General features: G+C 43.0%; 1 protein-coding gene across 1 annotated transcript; it reads right to left on the bottom strand.

Annotated features, from left to right (window-relative positions):
• Positions 1–821: 821 nt before the first annotated feature.
• On the bottom strand, positions 822–14850 carry LOC123840871 (glutathione S-transferase A2). Its single transcript, XM_064597024.1, has 7 exons — positions 14655–14850; positions 7905–8009; positions 7064–7115; positions 5947–6079; positions 3666–3807; positions 2089–2220; positions 822–1246 (listed from the first exon to the last, which is right to left on the bottom strand). The coding sequence occupies exons 2-7, from the start codon at positions 7989–7991 to the stop codon at positions 1121–1123; spliced, it is 672 nt and encodes a 223-aa protein (XP_064453094.1). The 5' UTR covers positions 7992–8009; positions 14655–14850; the 3' UTR covers positions 822–1120.
• Positions 14851–17658: the final 2808 nt, after the last annotated feature.

Raw genomic sequence — 17658 nt, forward strand, 5'->3', positions numbered from 1 at the left:
TTAACCCTGGGTACCTGTGAATGTGACTTTATCTAGAAATAGGGTCTTTGCAGTTGTAGTCAAGTTAAGATGAGGTCATACTGGGCTAGGGTGGGCCCAGATTTGATTACTGGTGTTCCTAGAAAAAGAGGGAAATTTGGATACACACACACACACGTGTATGCCATGTGTAAACAGAGGCAGAGACTGGAGTTAGGCATCTACAAGCCGAGAAATGCCAAGCACTGCCAGCAACCATCAGAAGCTAAGACGAGTCAAGGAAGGATCCTTCCCTACTGCCTTCAGAAAAAGCATGGCCCTGCTCATACCTTCATTTCACACAAAGAGACTCCAGAACTGTGAGGGAATATATTTTACGGTTTTTACCCATCAAATTTGTGGTCATTTGTTATAGTAGCCCTAGAACATGATGTACAAGGTATACATGATTTGGGATTAGAATTACCTGGGGTTTTTTGTTGTTGTTTTTATCACTACAGTAACCCCCCAATGGGCAAAGACTGTTTCTGGCTTATTTATCATTATTAACCCACCTCCCGGAATATGGAACATTCTATATTCCACATAAGAAATATAAGTTCCATAAGTGAACAGGAAAAAAAAAAAGATTTCCTGAAGGAAAATGGTTCTGATTCAAAAAAGAAAAAGAGAGAAGGAAGGAAGGAAGGAAAAGAAGGAAGAAAGAAAGAAAGGAAGGAAGGAAGACAGAATCCTTTAGGTTGCAGATCAGAAATATAGCAAAATACAAAAGAAAAAGACTATTTTTGTGTTAGTAAAATGCCACATGAAAATTTCTACTTCACTCTTTTTGACAAGGTACATGATAGCTGTAATGACAATTTTTTAATAGATCAAAGAAAGAATCCATGAAACTTTTCTCCCTTTATTTATTTTTAAGGCCAAGAGACATCCTAGGAGGTGATCATGATTTGATATTTGATCAAAACAAAATAAACTGCTTTGCAACTAAATCTGCATAATTCCTAATGAAATTAGCACTTAAACTTTTCCAAAAGTTTCCTAGCCGCACGATAGCCAGGATCTACATTTGGGTAACAGACTTCATTGCTGGAAAACCTCAGCAGATTTGTTCTGCTTCTGCTGGGCATCCATTCCTGCTTCATTTAATCCTGAAAATCTTTTTGGCTTGTTCTAAACTTTTCTCATCGATGGGAGGTTTCCTTGGACTGCCAGGCTGCAGAAACTTCTTCACGGTGGGGAGATTGCTGATTCTGGTTTTCAGGGCCTGCAATGCACAAGGGCACAGCCTCAGAACGGAGCCAAAGACCAACCCCATCACTAGCACAAGCCAGGGAATCAGAGACCGTCCTGCAAGGACCAACTGAGTCCCCTCCATCAGCACCAGTATGTGGCTGAAAAAGACACCCAGGGAGACATGAGGGTTGGAGGAGAAAAGACAGCTCAATGCCATTTGCCCCAAAAACATCTTTCTTTCAGACTCATTTTGGTTTCAGGTTTTCCCTATCTCCTTCCCTACACATAAATCCTGTAGATTCATCACTCTTGTGCAACCCAGGGAAGAGGAATGTGTCTGTCAGATACCAACACACATAAAGTCTCCAGACAGATGAAAATATAGGAAAAGTGTCCTGGAACAGAAGACAGAAAATATAGAAAGGTAAACCATGAGACTGGTCAAAACCAGTCAGCCCACTGAGAGAGGGACAGGGAGAGAGGGAGACTCTGCCCAGAGAAACACTAGGAGCAGGAGTGGAGGGAAGGAAGCGGGAGGAAGGAGAGCCGCTCAGACAGACACACGAAGGATACACCTGGATAAGGGAAACCCCAGAGAAAACAAGGACAGAAACCATAATGGAACGGGGATGGGGAGGTTGATGCTGAGCCCTGGGTCCTTCTCCTGGTGAAGACAATCTATTCTTCTTGGGGAAGTATCCACCTCAAATGTCCTTGGCATGACAAGATTCTGTGCCTCAACCAGCCCCTAGGACCTAACTCTGGAGGGAGTTGTGGGGCTGAGAAGGAACAATGATGGAACCAGAGTCCAAATGTCAAATCCTGAGGTGGGAGATGTGAGCCTTCCCTCCTGAAAGCTGTGAGAGAGATCACCTTCAGCAGAGGGAAGTTGGCCAGAAGGCTGGGGTCAAGCTCTTCCACAATGTAGAGAAGTTCAACCAGGTGAATGTCAGCCCTGCTCAGCGTGTTGCCAACAAGGTAGTCTTGTCCATGGCTCTTTAACACCTGGAGCGTTTGAGGAATCACATCATGAGCTCAGGCATAGTCAGGCTGGGCCCCTCTGCTCCTCTCTGCTCTCCAGCCAGACCTCCCCACCTCTGCCGCCTCACTGAGAGGGTGTGGGCTTCAGACCCTCTGCATTGCCCCTGACTCACTGAGACACTGGGTCTCTGCTGTTCTTTCCCTCAGCTGAAGTCCTGGCTAATGTCTCCCTAAAACATGCGTTCACTGTATATCTCTTCTGACGTATGCAACTTTTCCTAATAAAATGTTGGGGAAATTCATGAAATTTATTAAAGTATTCCAATAATATGCAAATGATAACATGAAGAGAAAACCCCATGGCACCACCAACTTCAGGAAATTTTGGCAAATACCCTTTCAGCCTATGTACACATAGGGAAACACGGACAATTATTAGGCAAAGAATATAATAAAACTTCATATGCTATATGGTAACCTACAGTTTTCATTTATCTTATCATAGAGCTCTGTGATTTCAAAGTATAGCTATGCTCAAATGGGAAGACTGTTCAGGACTTCATCATCTGAATGTGCCCCAAACTCTCAGCACCACGGGGTCAGGAGAGAGAATATTTCCTGATTACTGTGAATTCTTTCCTCCTTGAAAAGGGCCAACACGCAAGCAATGACTTAACATTTGTCAGTGATTAACAGAATGATCTAATGCCTCATAAAGATGGGTGTGTCCGTGTTAACCCTTTCATTTCTATGTATGGCCCCCTGTATCTCCTACAATCATTTTTTTGGCCCATGGTTTTTATTTAGCACAATTTCAGGTACTTTTGATCCTGAAATGTTCTCCTCTTACCTCCCAGGAGAAACATTAACTAACATACATACTATGTATAGTGATGGAACCTCATTTCCTTAGTTTGCATGACTTTCCTCTCAAGTCTGAGAACCATGTCTTCAACTATGTCAATTGATTTTTCCTTAACATCCCTCCATCTGTCTGTTCCTCTCTGTCCCACTGCCCCCATCTCTGTCCAGATACATCTCATCCATCCATCCCCAAAACACTACCATATTTTCTGAAGGGCAGCTGGCCTCATGTCTCCCTACCCATGTTGCTAGTGTCTCTCCTGACCCATTGCTGTCATTGTGTTCCTCTTGGATCAAAGCCCCTGCATGGTGCTCTGCAAGATCTATTCCAACCTCAGAGCCTTCAACCGCCCAAGCTCTGACTATGACCAGGGAGGTCTGCTGAATAGAGAATTCTAGATTGGGTCCTGGTTAGTTGAAGTCTTGCTGGAAAACTGAAATTTGGGTATAACTGGTACAATTCTCCCTCACCATCAGTTTTTATAAAATGCCTTGCGAGTCAGGGTGCTACTGGGAGTGAAGGTCAATGCCTAAGGAATGCCAGTCAGGCACTATCTTTCCTTGCTTCCAAGTCCAGTGCCCAAAGCGCTCACCAGTCCACTTACTTTCTCAAACACGGGGAGATAACGATCTGTTGTTCTCTCTTTGATCAGGGCAATCTTGGCATCTTTTTGGTCAGGTGGGCATAGAGGCAAAACAATGATCATTTCATTCAAATCTGCCATACCTTCTGTGTACATATCTATCCTGAAAGACAAAGGGACCAAGTTGTCAAATGTCTCCTGCCTTGATTTTATAATTGAAAAACATACAAGAATGGGAATCAGGAGGTGGGAAAGTGGCTCAGCTCCCACTGGATGCATTTTTATTGCCACCCATTCAGCTCAGATTTTTACTTGATTTGAACATTTCATTCTAGAACAAGCCATCAACGTAGATACATGTCTAGCTCTTATGTGCAAAATTTTCATCATACACATGACCAAAGAGGGGGACAGAGAGCATTGGTGACCTGTCCAGAGTCGCAGAGAAATTGGTGCAATCCTGCATGTACCCACCTACAGGGACCGTACCTGGGCCTTGCCATATCTGTTGTGATTTGTTCTCTGCACAAGGTCATGTGACTCATGTGGCTAAGCCCTGCCACCGAAGTGATCTCTAGAGAGAGTCCCTGGCACAGCCATCTCAGTCATGTCCCTCCTGTCTCGTCCTGTTGCACACCCAGGCCCACTGATGTGCCCAATATCAGCAGGCTTTCCAATTATTTTCCACAACCCTGTCCACATACAGTTACTGAACTCTGGCCTTGTTTGCATTTCTTTTATTTTTTTTTTAATTTTTTTTTTTTAAGATTTTATTTATTTATTTGAGAGAGAGAGAATGAGAGAGAGCACATGAGAGGGGGGAGGGTCAGAGGGAGAAGCAGGCTCCCCACAGAGCAGGGAGCCTGATGCGGGACTCGATCCAGGGACTCCAGGATCATGACCTGAGCCGAAGGCAGTCGCTTAACCAACTGAGCCACCCAGGCGCCCCCTTGTTTGCATTTCTTAAGTCTTCACCTAAAATAACCCCAAAAAGGGTGGAATTCTTTGTACATTTCAATCAGTACATATTTTAGGAGATTTGGCTTTATTGTTCTAAACTGGGCTTCCTATAAGAGTTTTTTCAAATAAAATCTTTATGTTCACATAATTCACATACCATAATGTATACACTTCTCAAGTGTAACAAGTTTGTGATTCTTATAGTAAAGACAAACAATACTGTACCATCACCACTCTAATTACAGAATATTTTCATATTCCCAAAAGAAATGCTGTATGCTTTTATACTCATTCCAATTTCTTCCCTCCTCCAGCCCCTGGCAACCACTAAGCTACTTTCTGTTTCTCTAGATTTGAGTGTTCTGGATATTTCATACAAATAGAATCATACAATATGTGCCTTTGTGTCTAGTGTATGTAACATGATGTTTGTAAGGTTTATCCATATTGTACCATGCATCACTACTTCATTCCTTTTCATGGCCAAATAATATTCCATTGATGGATAGGCCAATCTTCCAACCACTGATCAGTTGATGCACATTTGTATCATTTCCACTGTTTGAACAGTAAGAACAACACTGCTATAAACGTTTGTGTACAAGTTCTAGTGTGGATGGATTTTCAATTGTCTTATGTGTACACCTAGTGATGGAGTTGCTGGTATATGGTAAATCTATGTTTAACTTTTTGAGTAACTGGTAGCAGAGCCTTCTGAGATTTAAATATCAATCATGTGGTCCTATCACAACAGAGAAGAGAACCCACAGATATGTTTGTGTTGATTAAAATTTGGCTGCTTTAGTCCTGTATCAAAATGCTCAAGATAACCTTGGCATCTTGAGGACCAGGCTCTGCTTACTCTTGTCAAGTGACCAGTCCATATAACAGGCTGGCAAGTGAAGTTCTTGGTCAGCATTCTTGTAATTTATGAACCTTTAGAATCAGCTCCTTTGGATCCTTCTCTTCCCCCATCTTATCTGCTAGATACTCAGACACGTTGTCCTTTGTCTCTAGCTGGTATCCAGCTCCTAAAGGCCTGAGTACCTGGAGTGATGAGCTGACCATCTTTCTGGCTTCATAGGTCATCAACATTAGGGAAACCCTCTCACCATATGTGCTCTATCCATGGACTGCTTCCTTTTCTGTGACCCCACTTGGTGAATCCACTCCAAGTAGAATTCCTCATCCTCACAGATCTCTGTGGTGTCGAACCTCAGTCTATCCCACCAAGTCTTGTGCTGCTGCTGGCCATAATCTCCCTGACACAGTCTTGCTCACCCAAGGAAGAACCCAAATTTTCACATCAATTGTTCATGAAAGAACAGGAAAAATACCGTACAGGGCTCTCTCCTTTATGTCTTTCCCATAGAGGTTGTATTTGGTGGCAATATAGTTGAGAATGGCTCTGGTCTGCACCAGCTTCATTCCATCCATTTCCACCATTGGCACTTGCTGGAACATGAGACATCCATCTTTTGAAAGAAGAAGAGAAGAAGCAGAGTGAAATGTTTTATTGGTTCATACTCTTTTAGCATGAAAAATCAGGTATTGCCATGACCTGAGACATAAAAGGAAACAAAAAATTATTGCCTGGTCACATTTCATCAAAACAGCATTTTGTTTTTAGCTTTCCCCTAACCCTCTTTGTTCTCAGTCTACCTCTTACTTTTCACCTATTATTTCATTTATCTTTTTCCTTCCGATGCAAATACATGGTAGGTTCCTGTAGTTCTTGCAGCTGATTTACTTCCGTGGATGTGTTGGGAAATCTTGAGAGAAGCTGCAACAGAGATGCCAGCACCTGTATTTCAAGTGAGAAGTCCCTGGGAGCTTATGCCGTCAAGGGCAATTCTGAAGGAGATGTCTCTGTAGGCTGTTTTATGTGCTCTTTCAGTTCTACCACTGGATGGTGTGTGCAGGGCAGGCCCTGCTTTCCTGAGTCCACTGATGCTTGTGTTGGACCTTGTTCTTCATTTCCCTCTTCACACTGTTACCTGGCCTTTCAACTAATGCAATACCATCTCATTCTCTGAGTCTATAATATTGCTAGGTATGATCTTGTCAACCCCACCAGAGAAAAGCACTCACAGCAATGGCTGACCTATTTCTACTTTTTCACTCTACTGCATGTGTTTGAGGGTCCTTGGATGGGCAGGCTGTGTGGGATGCTGAGCTGATCCAGCTCACTTGGGGTGCAGAAAAGCTGGAGAGAGCAAAGAGAGGGCATTTGCCGGACAAGTGGCATGATTCCTTTAGTAAATACTCAGAGTTCAAGCCCTTCCTAGCCCTGAATGAGATGGAAGACAGGCCCAAGGAGCCCCACCGCTTACACTGGAGCCACTTTTCTTCCTTTCCGCCACCCCCAACTCCCACCACACTCACAGATAGGTGTTAAAACCTCAGCTTATGACTTCTACCTGATAGCCTCATCCCAGGAATTAGATACTTGGTCTTACCATTCCTTAATTTATCCCAGTCTTCTGGAGTTTCTATAAATTTCTCTTCGAACTGGAAAGCAGAAACTGAATTAGCATACCTACAATATCAATAATGCTTCTTTAAAATCATCTAAGATCAAGGTCCATGTTTCTAATTGTTGCACATGTCATAAATGATATTTTGTAGTTCACTTAAATCCAAATCCAAATAAGGCCTACACACTGTGCTTAGTTTCCTTAAGTTATTTTAATTGTTTATGTTCTTTGATGAGAAAAAATTTTAATAATATATTAGGTCAAATCTGTTCATCTCTCTTTTTTAAAAGATTTTATTTATTTGAGAGAGAGAGAAAGCATGAGCAAGGGGAGGGGCAGAGGGAGAGGGAGAAGCAGACTCCCCGCTGAGCAGGGAGCCCGACTTGGGACTCCATCCCAGGACCTGAGATCATGACCTGAGCCGAAGGCAGACCCTTAACTGACTGACCCATCCAGGTGCCCCAAATCTGTTCGTCTCTTAATAGCTGACTTTTTTTTCTTTTTCTTTTTTTTTTAGAAAGAGAGTGCAAGCGTGGGGGCGGCAGGCAGAGGGAGAGGGAGAGAGAATCCCAAGCAGACTCCACGCCCAGGGCAGAGCCCAGTGTGGGACTTAGTCTCACGACCCTGAGATCATGACCTGAGCTGAAATCAAGAGTCCGAGACTTAACCAACTGAGCCACCCAGGTGCCCCAGCTGACAATTTTTTTAATGCAAAACTCTTGACAGGTCATTTAGTAAGAAAATTCTCTTAGCTTATGTGAGAAAAGTACTTTGATAGAGTCAATTTTAGATCCAACTTAAGGTGACAGGACTCAGATCAAACCTCTGCTCCTGCTGCAGCCAAGAGCCACCGGATGGACTCCATTCGGCCTCGTCCATTGAAGTAGTGAAGCTTGGGCTTTCCCGCCATGGTCGTCTCCGAATTTCTCTAAACATGATGAAGGAACAAACAAATGAATGGATTAACAAATGAACAATACCACAGAAGCAAAAATGTACTTTTTGATTCATGGTCAGATAGCACCAACTATGTGGAAGGAGCATCTGCCTTCCTCATGGCAGAGTCGGAAGAGTCCCTAGAATGTCTTTCATGGCCCAGATTCTCATCCATCAGTAGCCAACCCTGGGAAATTGTTCCAAACCATGCTCATATCTCCACTGGGTAGAATCTGATTGTCTTGGAAGGCTAATAGGAGAGAGTGTACGGTAAGGATGTAAGTCTGGGCATTAGGGGGAGGGGGAAGGATTAGAGAATTGATATTTATTGAAAAATCTCCTAATGATCGTGACCCAATGCTAGTCCCTTTGGATACATTATACCTTTAATCTTCATAACAGCCCCAAGAACTGGTTGTTATCATACCCATATCAGTTAATGAGAACAAGGCTCAGAGGTGAAAAGACGTGTCTATAGTCATTCTCAAGTTAGTGATGGACATGGAAATCCACACCTAGGATGAAAAAGAGAAGATAGGGCCGGAACCCACACAAGTGCTGGCCCTGGGAGTCTGTGAGGAGCACTGAAACCAGGGGACTCCACTTACAAGAAGGGGAGGAGAGGCAGAGTCAGTCTTCCATTCCTTGGCTGTTATGCTGCTTTTGTTTAAAGCAAAATTAGGGCCGAGACTCACTTACCTATAGCTCAAAAGACCCTAGTTCTTTCCGTAGACACAGGATGCTAATTCCCTTCCTTTTTTTTTGGAATTCTGCATTCTACCTTTACTTGGTGGCATTTTATAATCTGGAAAAGGGGATGTTACTGTATTAACTTTACAGTAAAGGGAACAGAACTAACGTTTCTTCAGTGTGTGTATTTGATCTGTATAATGGTAAGGAATACTTTGGTTCTGCCTGGTCAGTGAAGCTTGAAAGCCCTTGGTTCATCCCCGCCTGCATAAGAAGTGAACATAGCAGGGAGCCAGACAATGAAACCCAATGGCTCAAACAATGAATGCTCTATCATAGATGTGAATGGAAACACACAGGACTCAAAACCAGGAGTCTCAAAGCCAGGTCTTGAAAAGGAATAGGTGCATATTCTGTGCAAATCCCATGCTCTGTTTACAGAACATTAAGATTCTCTTGCAAAATTTTGTTTTGGTGGGGGCGCCTGGGTGGCTCAGATGGTTAAGCGTCTGCCTTCGGCTCAGGTCATGATCCCAGGGTCCTGGGATCGAGTCCCACATTGGGCTCCCGGCTCGGCGGGGAGCCTGCTTCTCCCTCTGACCCTCTCCCCTCTCATGCTGTTTCTCTCTTGCTCGCTCTCTAAAAAATAAATTTAAAAAATCTTTAAAAAAAAAATTTTTGTTTTGGAGTTTGGGACAAAAAGATACCTCTCTTTACCCAATGTGATGTGGGAAACAAAGGCAGAAGGAAATATAGATAAAATTAAATGTCCTCACAGCCCACTGACAAACACTTGAGATAGGCAGAGTTGTAACATTCCTCCAGGAAACTCCCAACTGTCTTAACGATAATGCTTTGCTAGAGGGAAAAACAACCTTAGCTTGACAATAGCAAGGCCTCTGGTACCCAGTGTCTTCTTTAGCATCTGAAGATCCTTCTGGAACATCCCTTATCTTTACTTCCCCCACCCCCAAAGCATATCATCAGTTGCTCCTCACAATCCTGAGGCAGCAGCTGTTCCTGCCCACGGGTCCGGTCCCTGTTCTTTAATTAAAACCACCTTTTTTGCACTGAACAAGTCTCAAGAATTTGTTCTTGGCCATCCGCTCCAGACCCCACCACCAACACTACTCCAAAAAACTACCTCAAATGGATGTATCTCTGAAAAAGTGTGTGTGACTTGAATTTTAGATATCAAAATGTTTTCAATGTCCACATTTTTCGTGTGGCACTCAATAGTTCTAACCTTTAGAAAGTAAAGAACTGTTGGGGCGCCTGGGTGGCTCAGTCAGTTAAGCCTCTGCCTTCGGCTCAGGTCATGATCCCAGGGTCCTCCTCAGTGGGAAGTCCGTTCCTTCCTCCCTCTCTGTCCGCCCCCCTCAAACAAATAAAAAAAAATCTTAAAAAAAAAAAAAAAAGTAAGTAAGTAAAGAACTGTTTGGAAATGTACTTATCAAGTCATTTGTCTTGTAATTGGAGATTTTGTTTATTGTACTTTCTTATCATGGGGAATGGAGGTGCTGTGACTCAGCAGAATGAAAAGGAGAATGCAGCTTGTACTGAGTGTGTTTTGAACTACAGATCACGGAGCTGTGATAAAAGGCCACACGCTGCCTTACCCATTGACTGAGGTCAGGATACAAAAGTAAACGATGTTTACCTTATATAATATTTGATCATAAGGCTCCCCAGGTAAGCAACTTTGCTTCCCTTCTGAACGGGAGGTCTCATCAAGACTAGGGCAAAGGTTGTCACAGAACTTTGCCTGATCAGCGGAAAATGAGAACCGGAGAGACTCAATGATTGGCCTTAGAGCCACACACCTATGTTCCTGATTGGCACTCCGTGTCTGGTGAGCCTGACCATCCCCCCAGGACAACCCCAGGAAACAGCTTCTAATATCCTCTTTTAAAGATGAGCAAATTCAAGTGCAAAGAGACAAAGCCGCTTTCCTCCACTCACAGGTTGTGTGTGTTGGCTTAGTCGGAACTCACCTGATTGCAGGTCCTGGGCTTTTTAAAACCATGTAACACTTTGACAGCTTCTATGCTTCTCTCTGAGACCCTTGTTAATTTGTTCCCATTCAGAACCCATTAGCCAACTCCTGGCTGAAGGAGGCAGAGGGGGAAACATGGAATTCACAAGCTCCTTTTTTGTTAGCTGATTTACAGGGCTTGACAAGAATATTAATACAAGCACACCTTGCTTTGCTTTTACCTTAATAAAAAAGTAGACTCATATTCCTCAAAAGGAGAATATCCTATGATAATTCCAGTAGTAAATGAAAGGAGTTATGGCTCTGGATGTGGTCCTAATCACAGTGTGTGGGTCAGAGAGAGAGAAGGAAGCCTTGGAGACAAATGCGAACCCCTCTGCTTCTGAGTACATAATCTCAGCCAGGTTGTTAAATCTCTGCCTATCAATTTTCTCTTCTAAAAACAGAGATAGTTACATTTACTCTTGAGGGCTGTTGGGAAAGTTAAGTGAGATCATGGACCTAAAACTCATAATAGGGATCAGTAAATGCAAGTCCCCTCCTGCTCCCTGTTTCTGGGCGAAGGTTGGTCTCTGGGCACACTGGGTGGCACACATCTTTCTTCTGTCTGTCTGTCTATCTCATCTCTCTGCCTATTTATCCATCACCTTGTGTGTATCTATCTACCTCTTGACCCACAGAGCTCCAGTAGGAATCAGATGTTACATATATCCAGATGTTGTTTCAGAGTCATACAATCATTTATCTGGCTTGTGTGGAAAGACCAGTGATATTGACTGTGTGCTAACCGGAATTGCAGGACCTTTGACGAAGATTCAGGGAGGTCAGGCACATCATTAAACACAACCTTTTGGGGGCGCCTGGGTGGCTCAGTTGGTTAAGCGACTGCCTTCGGCTCAGGTCATGATCCTGGAGACCCGGGATCGAGTCCCACATCGGGCTCCCTGCTCGGCAGGGAGTCTGCTTCTCCCTCTGACCCTCCTCCCTCTCATTCTCTCTGTCTCAAATAAATAAATAAAAAATCTTAAAAACAAAACAAAACAAAAAACATAGCCTTTTGTAGCCTCAAGACGTCGGCAGATTTCTGGTTCGGCCCCTGCCCCATGCACCCCGCAGCGTCTCTCACCTCTGGCCCACCCCGCCATGCCCCCGGCTCCCTGATCCAGACACTCTGGAGTCTTTCCTGTCCCCAGGCTCCTCCACGTGGGTTCCAGCCCCATGAGTGGGATTGCTGGTCACCGCACCGCAGTGCAGGGTCTCGCTGTCAACACTTGATGAAAATGATCGCTTCTCTCCAACATCCTGTTCCCTACCTGGTAACAGACATTTCACTGAACCTTCTCCAACACTTTGTTTCCGGCTGACGTGTTATGTATTTCCTGCTTTCAAAAAGTTTCCCTCCAGCTTTCTCGACTAGCATCATTGAGCACTCTCCCGTACTAAGAAACCATGGCTGCACAGGAACAAGGTAGGAGCCTGATTTGGTTCCTGCCCGAGAGGGTTTGGAGACAACAGACAGCACACAGAGGGCCCAGTGGCGACTCTAGTTTCGTTGGTTCCAATGAAATCATGATTCATGATTCTCATGGCCAAGCAGGTCACAGCAAGGCGAAGGCTGCCGGGCTGTAAGCCGAGGATGCTGTGCCTTCTGTCCAGGCCGGCTCCTGCCTCCCAGGGCAGCATGACATCCTCACGCTCCGTGCCTCTTCCACCCCCACCTGTCTGCCTCCCTGCCCTTCCAATTAGGGTCACGCCACATCCCTGTCAACCTTGCTCTCTTTAGCATCTTGCAGAATGTTTTTCCTCATTGCCATCTCAATATCTTCTGCCATAGGTACTGTATTTTTCCCCGTGGATTCTGGATCGTTACAGTGATGTCACTGACCCTCTCGTCTCACCTGTACAAAACCTGTCTTTCCCCACGGATATTAACACTTCCGGCAGCACATTGTTGACTCTTCCAGTCTGATTCCAATGACTCGTGCATTCTAGCTAGGTGAATTTCTGTGCCTTTTAAAAATGAATGATATGCTCTGCTGATCACCTAGTTTTCTTATCAAGACTTCCTGAGTTTGGGAATTTGGGAAGTCCTGTAGGCCAGTGAGTCTTTTTTTTTTTTTTTTTAAGATTTTATTTATTTATTTGAGACAGAGAGAATGAGAGAGACAGAGAGCACATGAGAGGGGGGAGGGTCAGAGGGAGAAGCAGACTCCCTGCCGAGCAGGGAGCCCGATGCGGGACTCGATCCCGGGACTCCAGGATCATGACCTGAGCTGAAGGCAGTCGCTTAACCAACTGAGCCACCCAGGCGCCCCTGGCCAGTGAATCTTAAATGGGAGTGATTTTGCTCGCCTCCACCCTGAAGGCCATCTGGCAATGTCTGGAGGCATTGCTGTTGTCAAAACCAGAAGGGCGGGTGTCACAATGTCAGTTGGGTAGAGATCAGAAAAGCTTCTGATGTGGCATGAGGCCATGCTTCATGTGCCTCTGAATGCTTTTTATCTACTACTAGTCATTCTGCAATTTATCTGCCTATTTTTCATCAACCATGTTATCCTGACAGACACATTTATTGGATATTTAGTTGCAAATATCTTATGATTGATTGTAGTTGGCTGCTGTATCTATGTAGTCTTTCCAGGAGAGAGCGCATGGCCATTGTGGAAAATACACTCATGCTCCTGTTAGCCATTGGGACTTCTCGTTCTGCTCCTCAGGCTGTCCGTCACTGGCACTAGGATGGAGCCTTAGCCCCGCACTGCGCTCTTTCTACAAGTACTGAATGAAATGGACAGACACTATGAGAATCTAAACTGTGTCAACAGTATTGATGAAGTGACCATTTCTTATAACACTTGTAAATAAACTATCACTGTAGATATTTTAAAGGTGTGAAGTTTCCAAATTTGAGGAAATATGTATGTTAAGATTATTGTCAAGTATGTTCTTTAAAATGAATTAAATGTACATTTCTACAATACATATTTTTTAACAACAACAAAAGGACAATTAGCAGGACAGCTCCCCACAGCAGGGAATAAGCCAGCCCAAAGGGTCAATAGTACCAAGGTTGTGAAACCCTGCTCCAGCCCTGCTCTAGGTTGCCATGAGCTGGTTGAACCCTAGAGAGAGAATGGGCCTCGCCAGCTAGCTAATCAGAGCAGAGACTTGGAATCTAGTTCTGCTGATATTTTTTTCTATTATAGTAAGTCTTAATTTTTACAGGCTACATAACATTGCAGTATCATAATTCACAATCGTTGTGGGTTGACTACAAGAGTTCTCATCTGCGTGGCTATGTTCTAAGACCCCCTAGGGGATGCCTGAAACCAGGAGAGTACCAAACCTTATATAGACTATGTTTTTGCCCTATGCATACATACCTATGATGAAGTTTAATTCATAAATTAGGCACAGTAGGAGGTTAACAACAATGACTAGTAATAAAATAGAACAATTACAACAATATGCTGTAATAAAAGTGATGTGCATTGATAACTTATGAATATTTTTCTTTCTGGAATTTTCCATTTAATATTTTCAGACTGTGGTTGGTTACCCTGGGTAACTGAAACCACACATAAGGGAGGGCGCTATACCTACAGAGAAAGTCAGGCTGGCACAAACACGTCTGCTCGCTCTTGCTCTTGTCATATTGTCGGATTGCTGAAATGCTTTCATTCTTTTCCCCCTCATACCATGACTATTTTTCTATCTACGTTCTCATGCCCTGGTTTTCGAATCTCTTCATTTTTACATTTCTGTAAAAATGTATCCAACAGCAATTGAGTAAACAACTCTTGAACTATCCCCTAAACACACCAAGAAGGCACAATGTGAGTATAAAACAGACTTTTCCCTGTGCTAAGGACACATTTTAAAGTAGTTTTCTGGTGACCTAGAGATGAGGATGTGAGGCAACATCAGAAGATGTATGAAAGCAGTACTTACCTTATTAAAGTCACTCTCCCAGGAGGCTCAGCAGCTCCATGCCAACCCCTCATGTGTTTATAAGCTCTTTGACAGTAAGTAACGCCTCCTTTCTGATAAGGGTGGAGTTCAGTGAGGGAAAAGTTACTCCCACAGTGTTTAGGGCCTTGGCTCCCATGCTAGATTAGAAGGAAATGGCGAGTCATCCTCTTATGAAACAACGGGGTAATATGTACCTTTTCAAGGTTGGCAATTAAAAGATTAAACAATTTCAGACTGATTGGACTCTCTCTGCCAGTCAGTGGAGTATGGCTTTTGGAAGAAATTGACTGTGAGGTTTTCATGAACTGGATGCCAGGTCCAAGGTAGATGAGAAACCGCTACATGAGCCTAGCAGGGAGCTGATGTTCGTAAATGGCAAGTAGATCTCTGGAATACTGTTTATATTGGGTTTTAGATAAAATAAGGGCACCCAATTAAATGTGAGTTTCAGACACATAATAAATGATTTTTTTGGTACTGGCACAAAAAATAGACATATAGATCCATGGAACAGAAGAGAGAGCCCAGAAACAAACTCACGTTTATATGGTCAATTAATCCTCGACAAAGGAGGCAAGAATACACAATGGGAAAAACAGACTCTTCAACAAATGGTGTTGGGGAAACTGGACAGCTACAAGCAAAAGAATGAAACCGGACCACTTTCTTATACCACCCACAAAAATAAGCTCAAAATGGATTAAAGATCTAAATGTGAGACGTGAAACTATAAAAATCCTAGAAGAGAGCAGAGGCAGTAATCTCTCTGACATCGGCCATTGCAACATTTTTCTAGATATGTCTCCTGAAGCAAGGGACATAAAAGCAAAAATAAACTGTTGGGACTACATCAAAATAAAAAGATTTGCACAGTACAGAAACAATCAACAAAAAAAAAGGCACCTCCTGAATGGGAGAAGATATTTATAGATGATATATCTGCTAAGGGGTTAATATCCAAAATATATATAGAACTTCTACAACTCAACACCCACAAAACAAATAATCCAATTTAAAAATGGACAGAAGGCACGAACAGACATTGCTCCAAAGAAGACATACAGATAGCCAACAGGCGCATGAACAGATGCTCAACACAACTCAGCGTGAGGGAATTGCAAATCAAAACCACAATGAGATATCACCTCACTCCCATCAGAATCACTAAAATCAAAAACACAAGAAACAACAAGTGTTGGTGAAGATGTGGAGAAAAAGGAACCCTCGTGCACTGCTGGTAGGAACAGTATGGTGCCACCCCTGTGGAAAACAGTATGGAGGTTCCTCAGAAATTAAAATTACAATTACCATATGATCCAGTAATTCCACTACTGGGTATTTACCCAAAGAACATGAAAACACTAATGCAAAAAATATATACACCCCTATGTTTATTGCAGTATTATTTACAATAGCCAAGGTATAGGAGCCACCCAAGTGTCCATCAATAGATGAATAGGTAAAGAATGGGTTAAACACAGATGAATGAGTGGATAAATACATACCACATATACACAATGGAATATTACTGTTATAAAAAAGAATGAAATCTTGCCATTTGCAACAACACAGAGTGACCTAGAGGGTATAATGCTAAGTGAAATAAGCCAGTCAGAGAAAGACAAATACCATATGATGTCACTCATATGTGGACTATAAGAAACAGAACAAAAAAAAAAAAAAAAAGAAAGAGAAACAAACAAAATCAGACTCCTAAACACAGAGAACAAACAGACGGTCACTAGAAGGGAGGTGGGTGGGGGATGGGTGAAATAGGTGATGGGGATTGACAGTATACTTGTAATGAGCACTGAGTAATATATAGAATTGTTAAATCACTATATTGTATACCTGAAACTAATGTAACATGTTAATGTTACTGATACTAGAATTAAAAACAAATTTTTAGTAAAAAAAGATACAAGCTTTTAAAAAATAAATGATTGTTTAGTATTAGTATGTCCTAAATGTTGTTTGAAACATACTTACACTAAAAAGTTATTTATTATTTACCTGAAATTCATATTTAACTGGTGTCCTGTATTTTCTCTGCTAAATCTGGAAACTCAGTTCTTATGCTTTTTCTTCTCTTCCTCACTCCAGTCAGCCTTCCTAGCCTCTGGGCCTTTGCACTTACTATTTGTTCTGTTTAGAATACTCTACCTTGAGCTGCTGTTTGTCCCCTATTATGTCCTTTCTCATGGTATTTTGACATTATATGTTTAATATCAATTTCCCCCATGCTATGAACTCTTGGGAAAAGGATCTTCATCTTGTTTTCAGTCAAGCTCCCATTGCCTGGCACAGCACCTGGCACAGAGAGCTCAATAAATAATATAGTGTTTGAAAATAAATGGAGGGGCACCTGGGTGGCTCAGTCAGTCAAGCGTCTGCCTTCAGCTCAGGTCATGATCCCAGGGTTCTGGGATCAAGTCCCGTGTCCGGCTCCTTGCTCAGCGAGGAGTCTGCTTCTCCCTCTGCCTCTCCCCACCCCCCTCATGCATTCGTTCTCTCTCTCTGTCTCTCTCTAAAATAAATAAATATTTTTTTAAAAAAAGAAAAGAATTAAGTGGAAAATGTTTAGCAAATGCCAAAGTAGAGAAAATAGTATAACAAATCCTGATGTACTGATCCCCCTGCTTCAGCAATTGCCAACAATCCTTTTTCATCAACACCCTTTGGTGGGTGGTACGCAGGCCTCCTAAATGTCCAAATCCCTGGAACCTGGAAATGTGATCTTATTTGGAAAAGAGGTCTTTGCAGAGGTCATGAAATTAAGGAACTTGAGATGAAATCATCCTGGATGACCTGGGTGGATCTCAAATCCAATAATGCATGTCCTTATAACAGAAGAGAAAACACAGACACACAGATGTGAGGTTGTTTGAAGGTAGAGGCAGAGAGGGAGGTGATGTGGCATTGAGCCAAGAGAAGCAAGGATTGTAGAAAGCCACCAGAAGCTGCAAGAGGCAGGGAAGGATTC

The sequence above is a fragment of the Mirounga angustirostris genome, unplaced genomic scaffold (genome assembly GCF_029215605.1).
Source record: "Mirounga angustirostris isolate CCGP_5_RB_7025 unplaced genomic scaffold, mMirAng1.0.hap1 SCAF_8, whole genome shotgun sequence".
NCBI classification, from domain to species: domain Eukaryota; kingdom Metazoa; phylum Chordata; class Mammalia; order Carnivora; family Phocidae; genus Mirounga; species Mirounga angustirostris.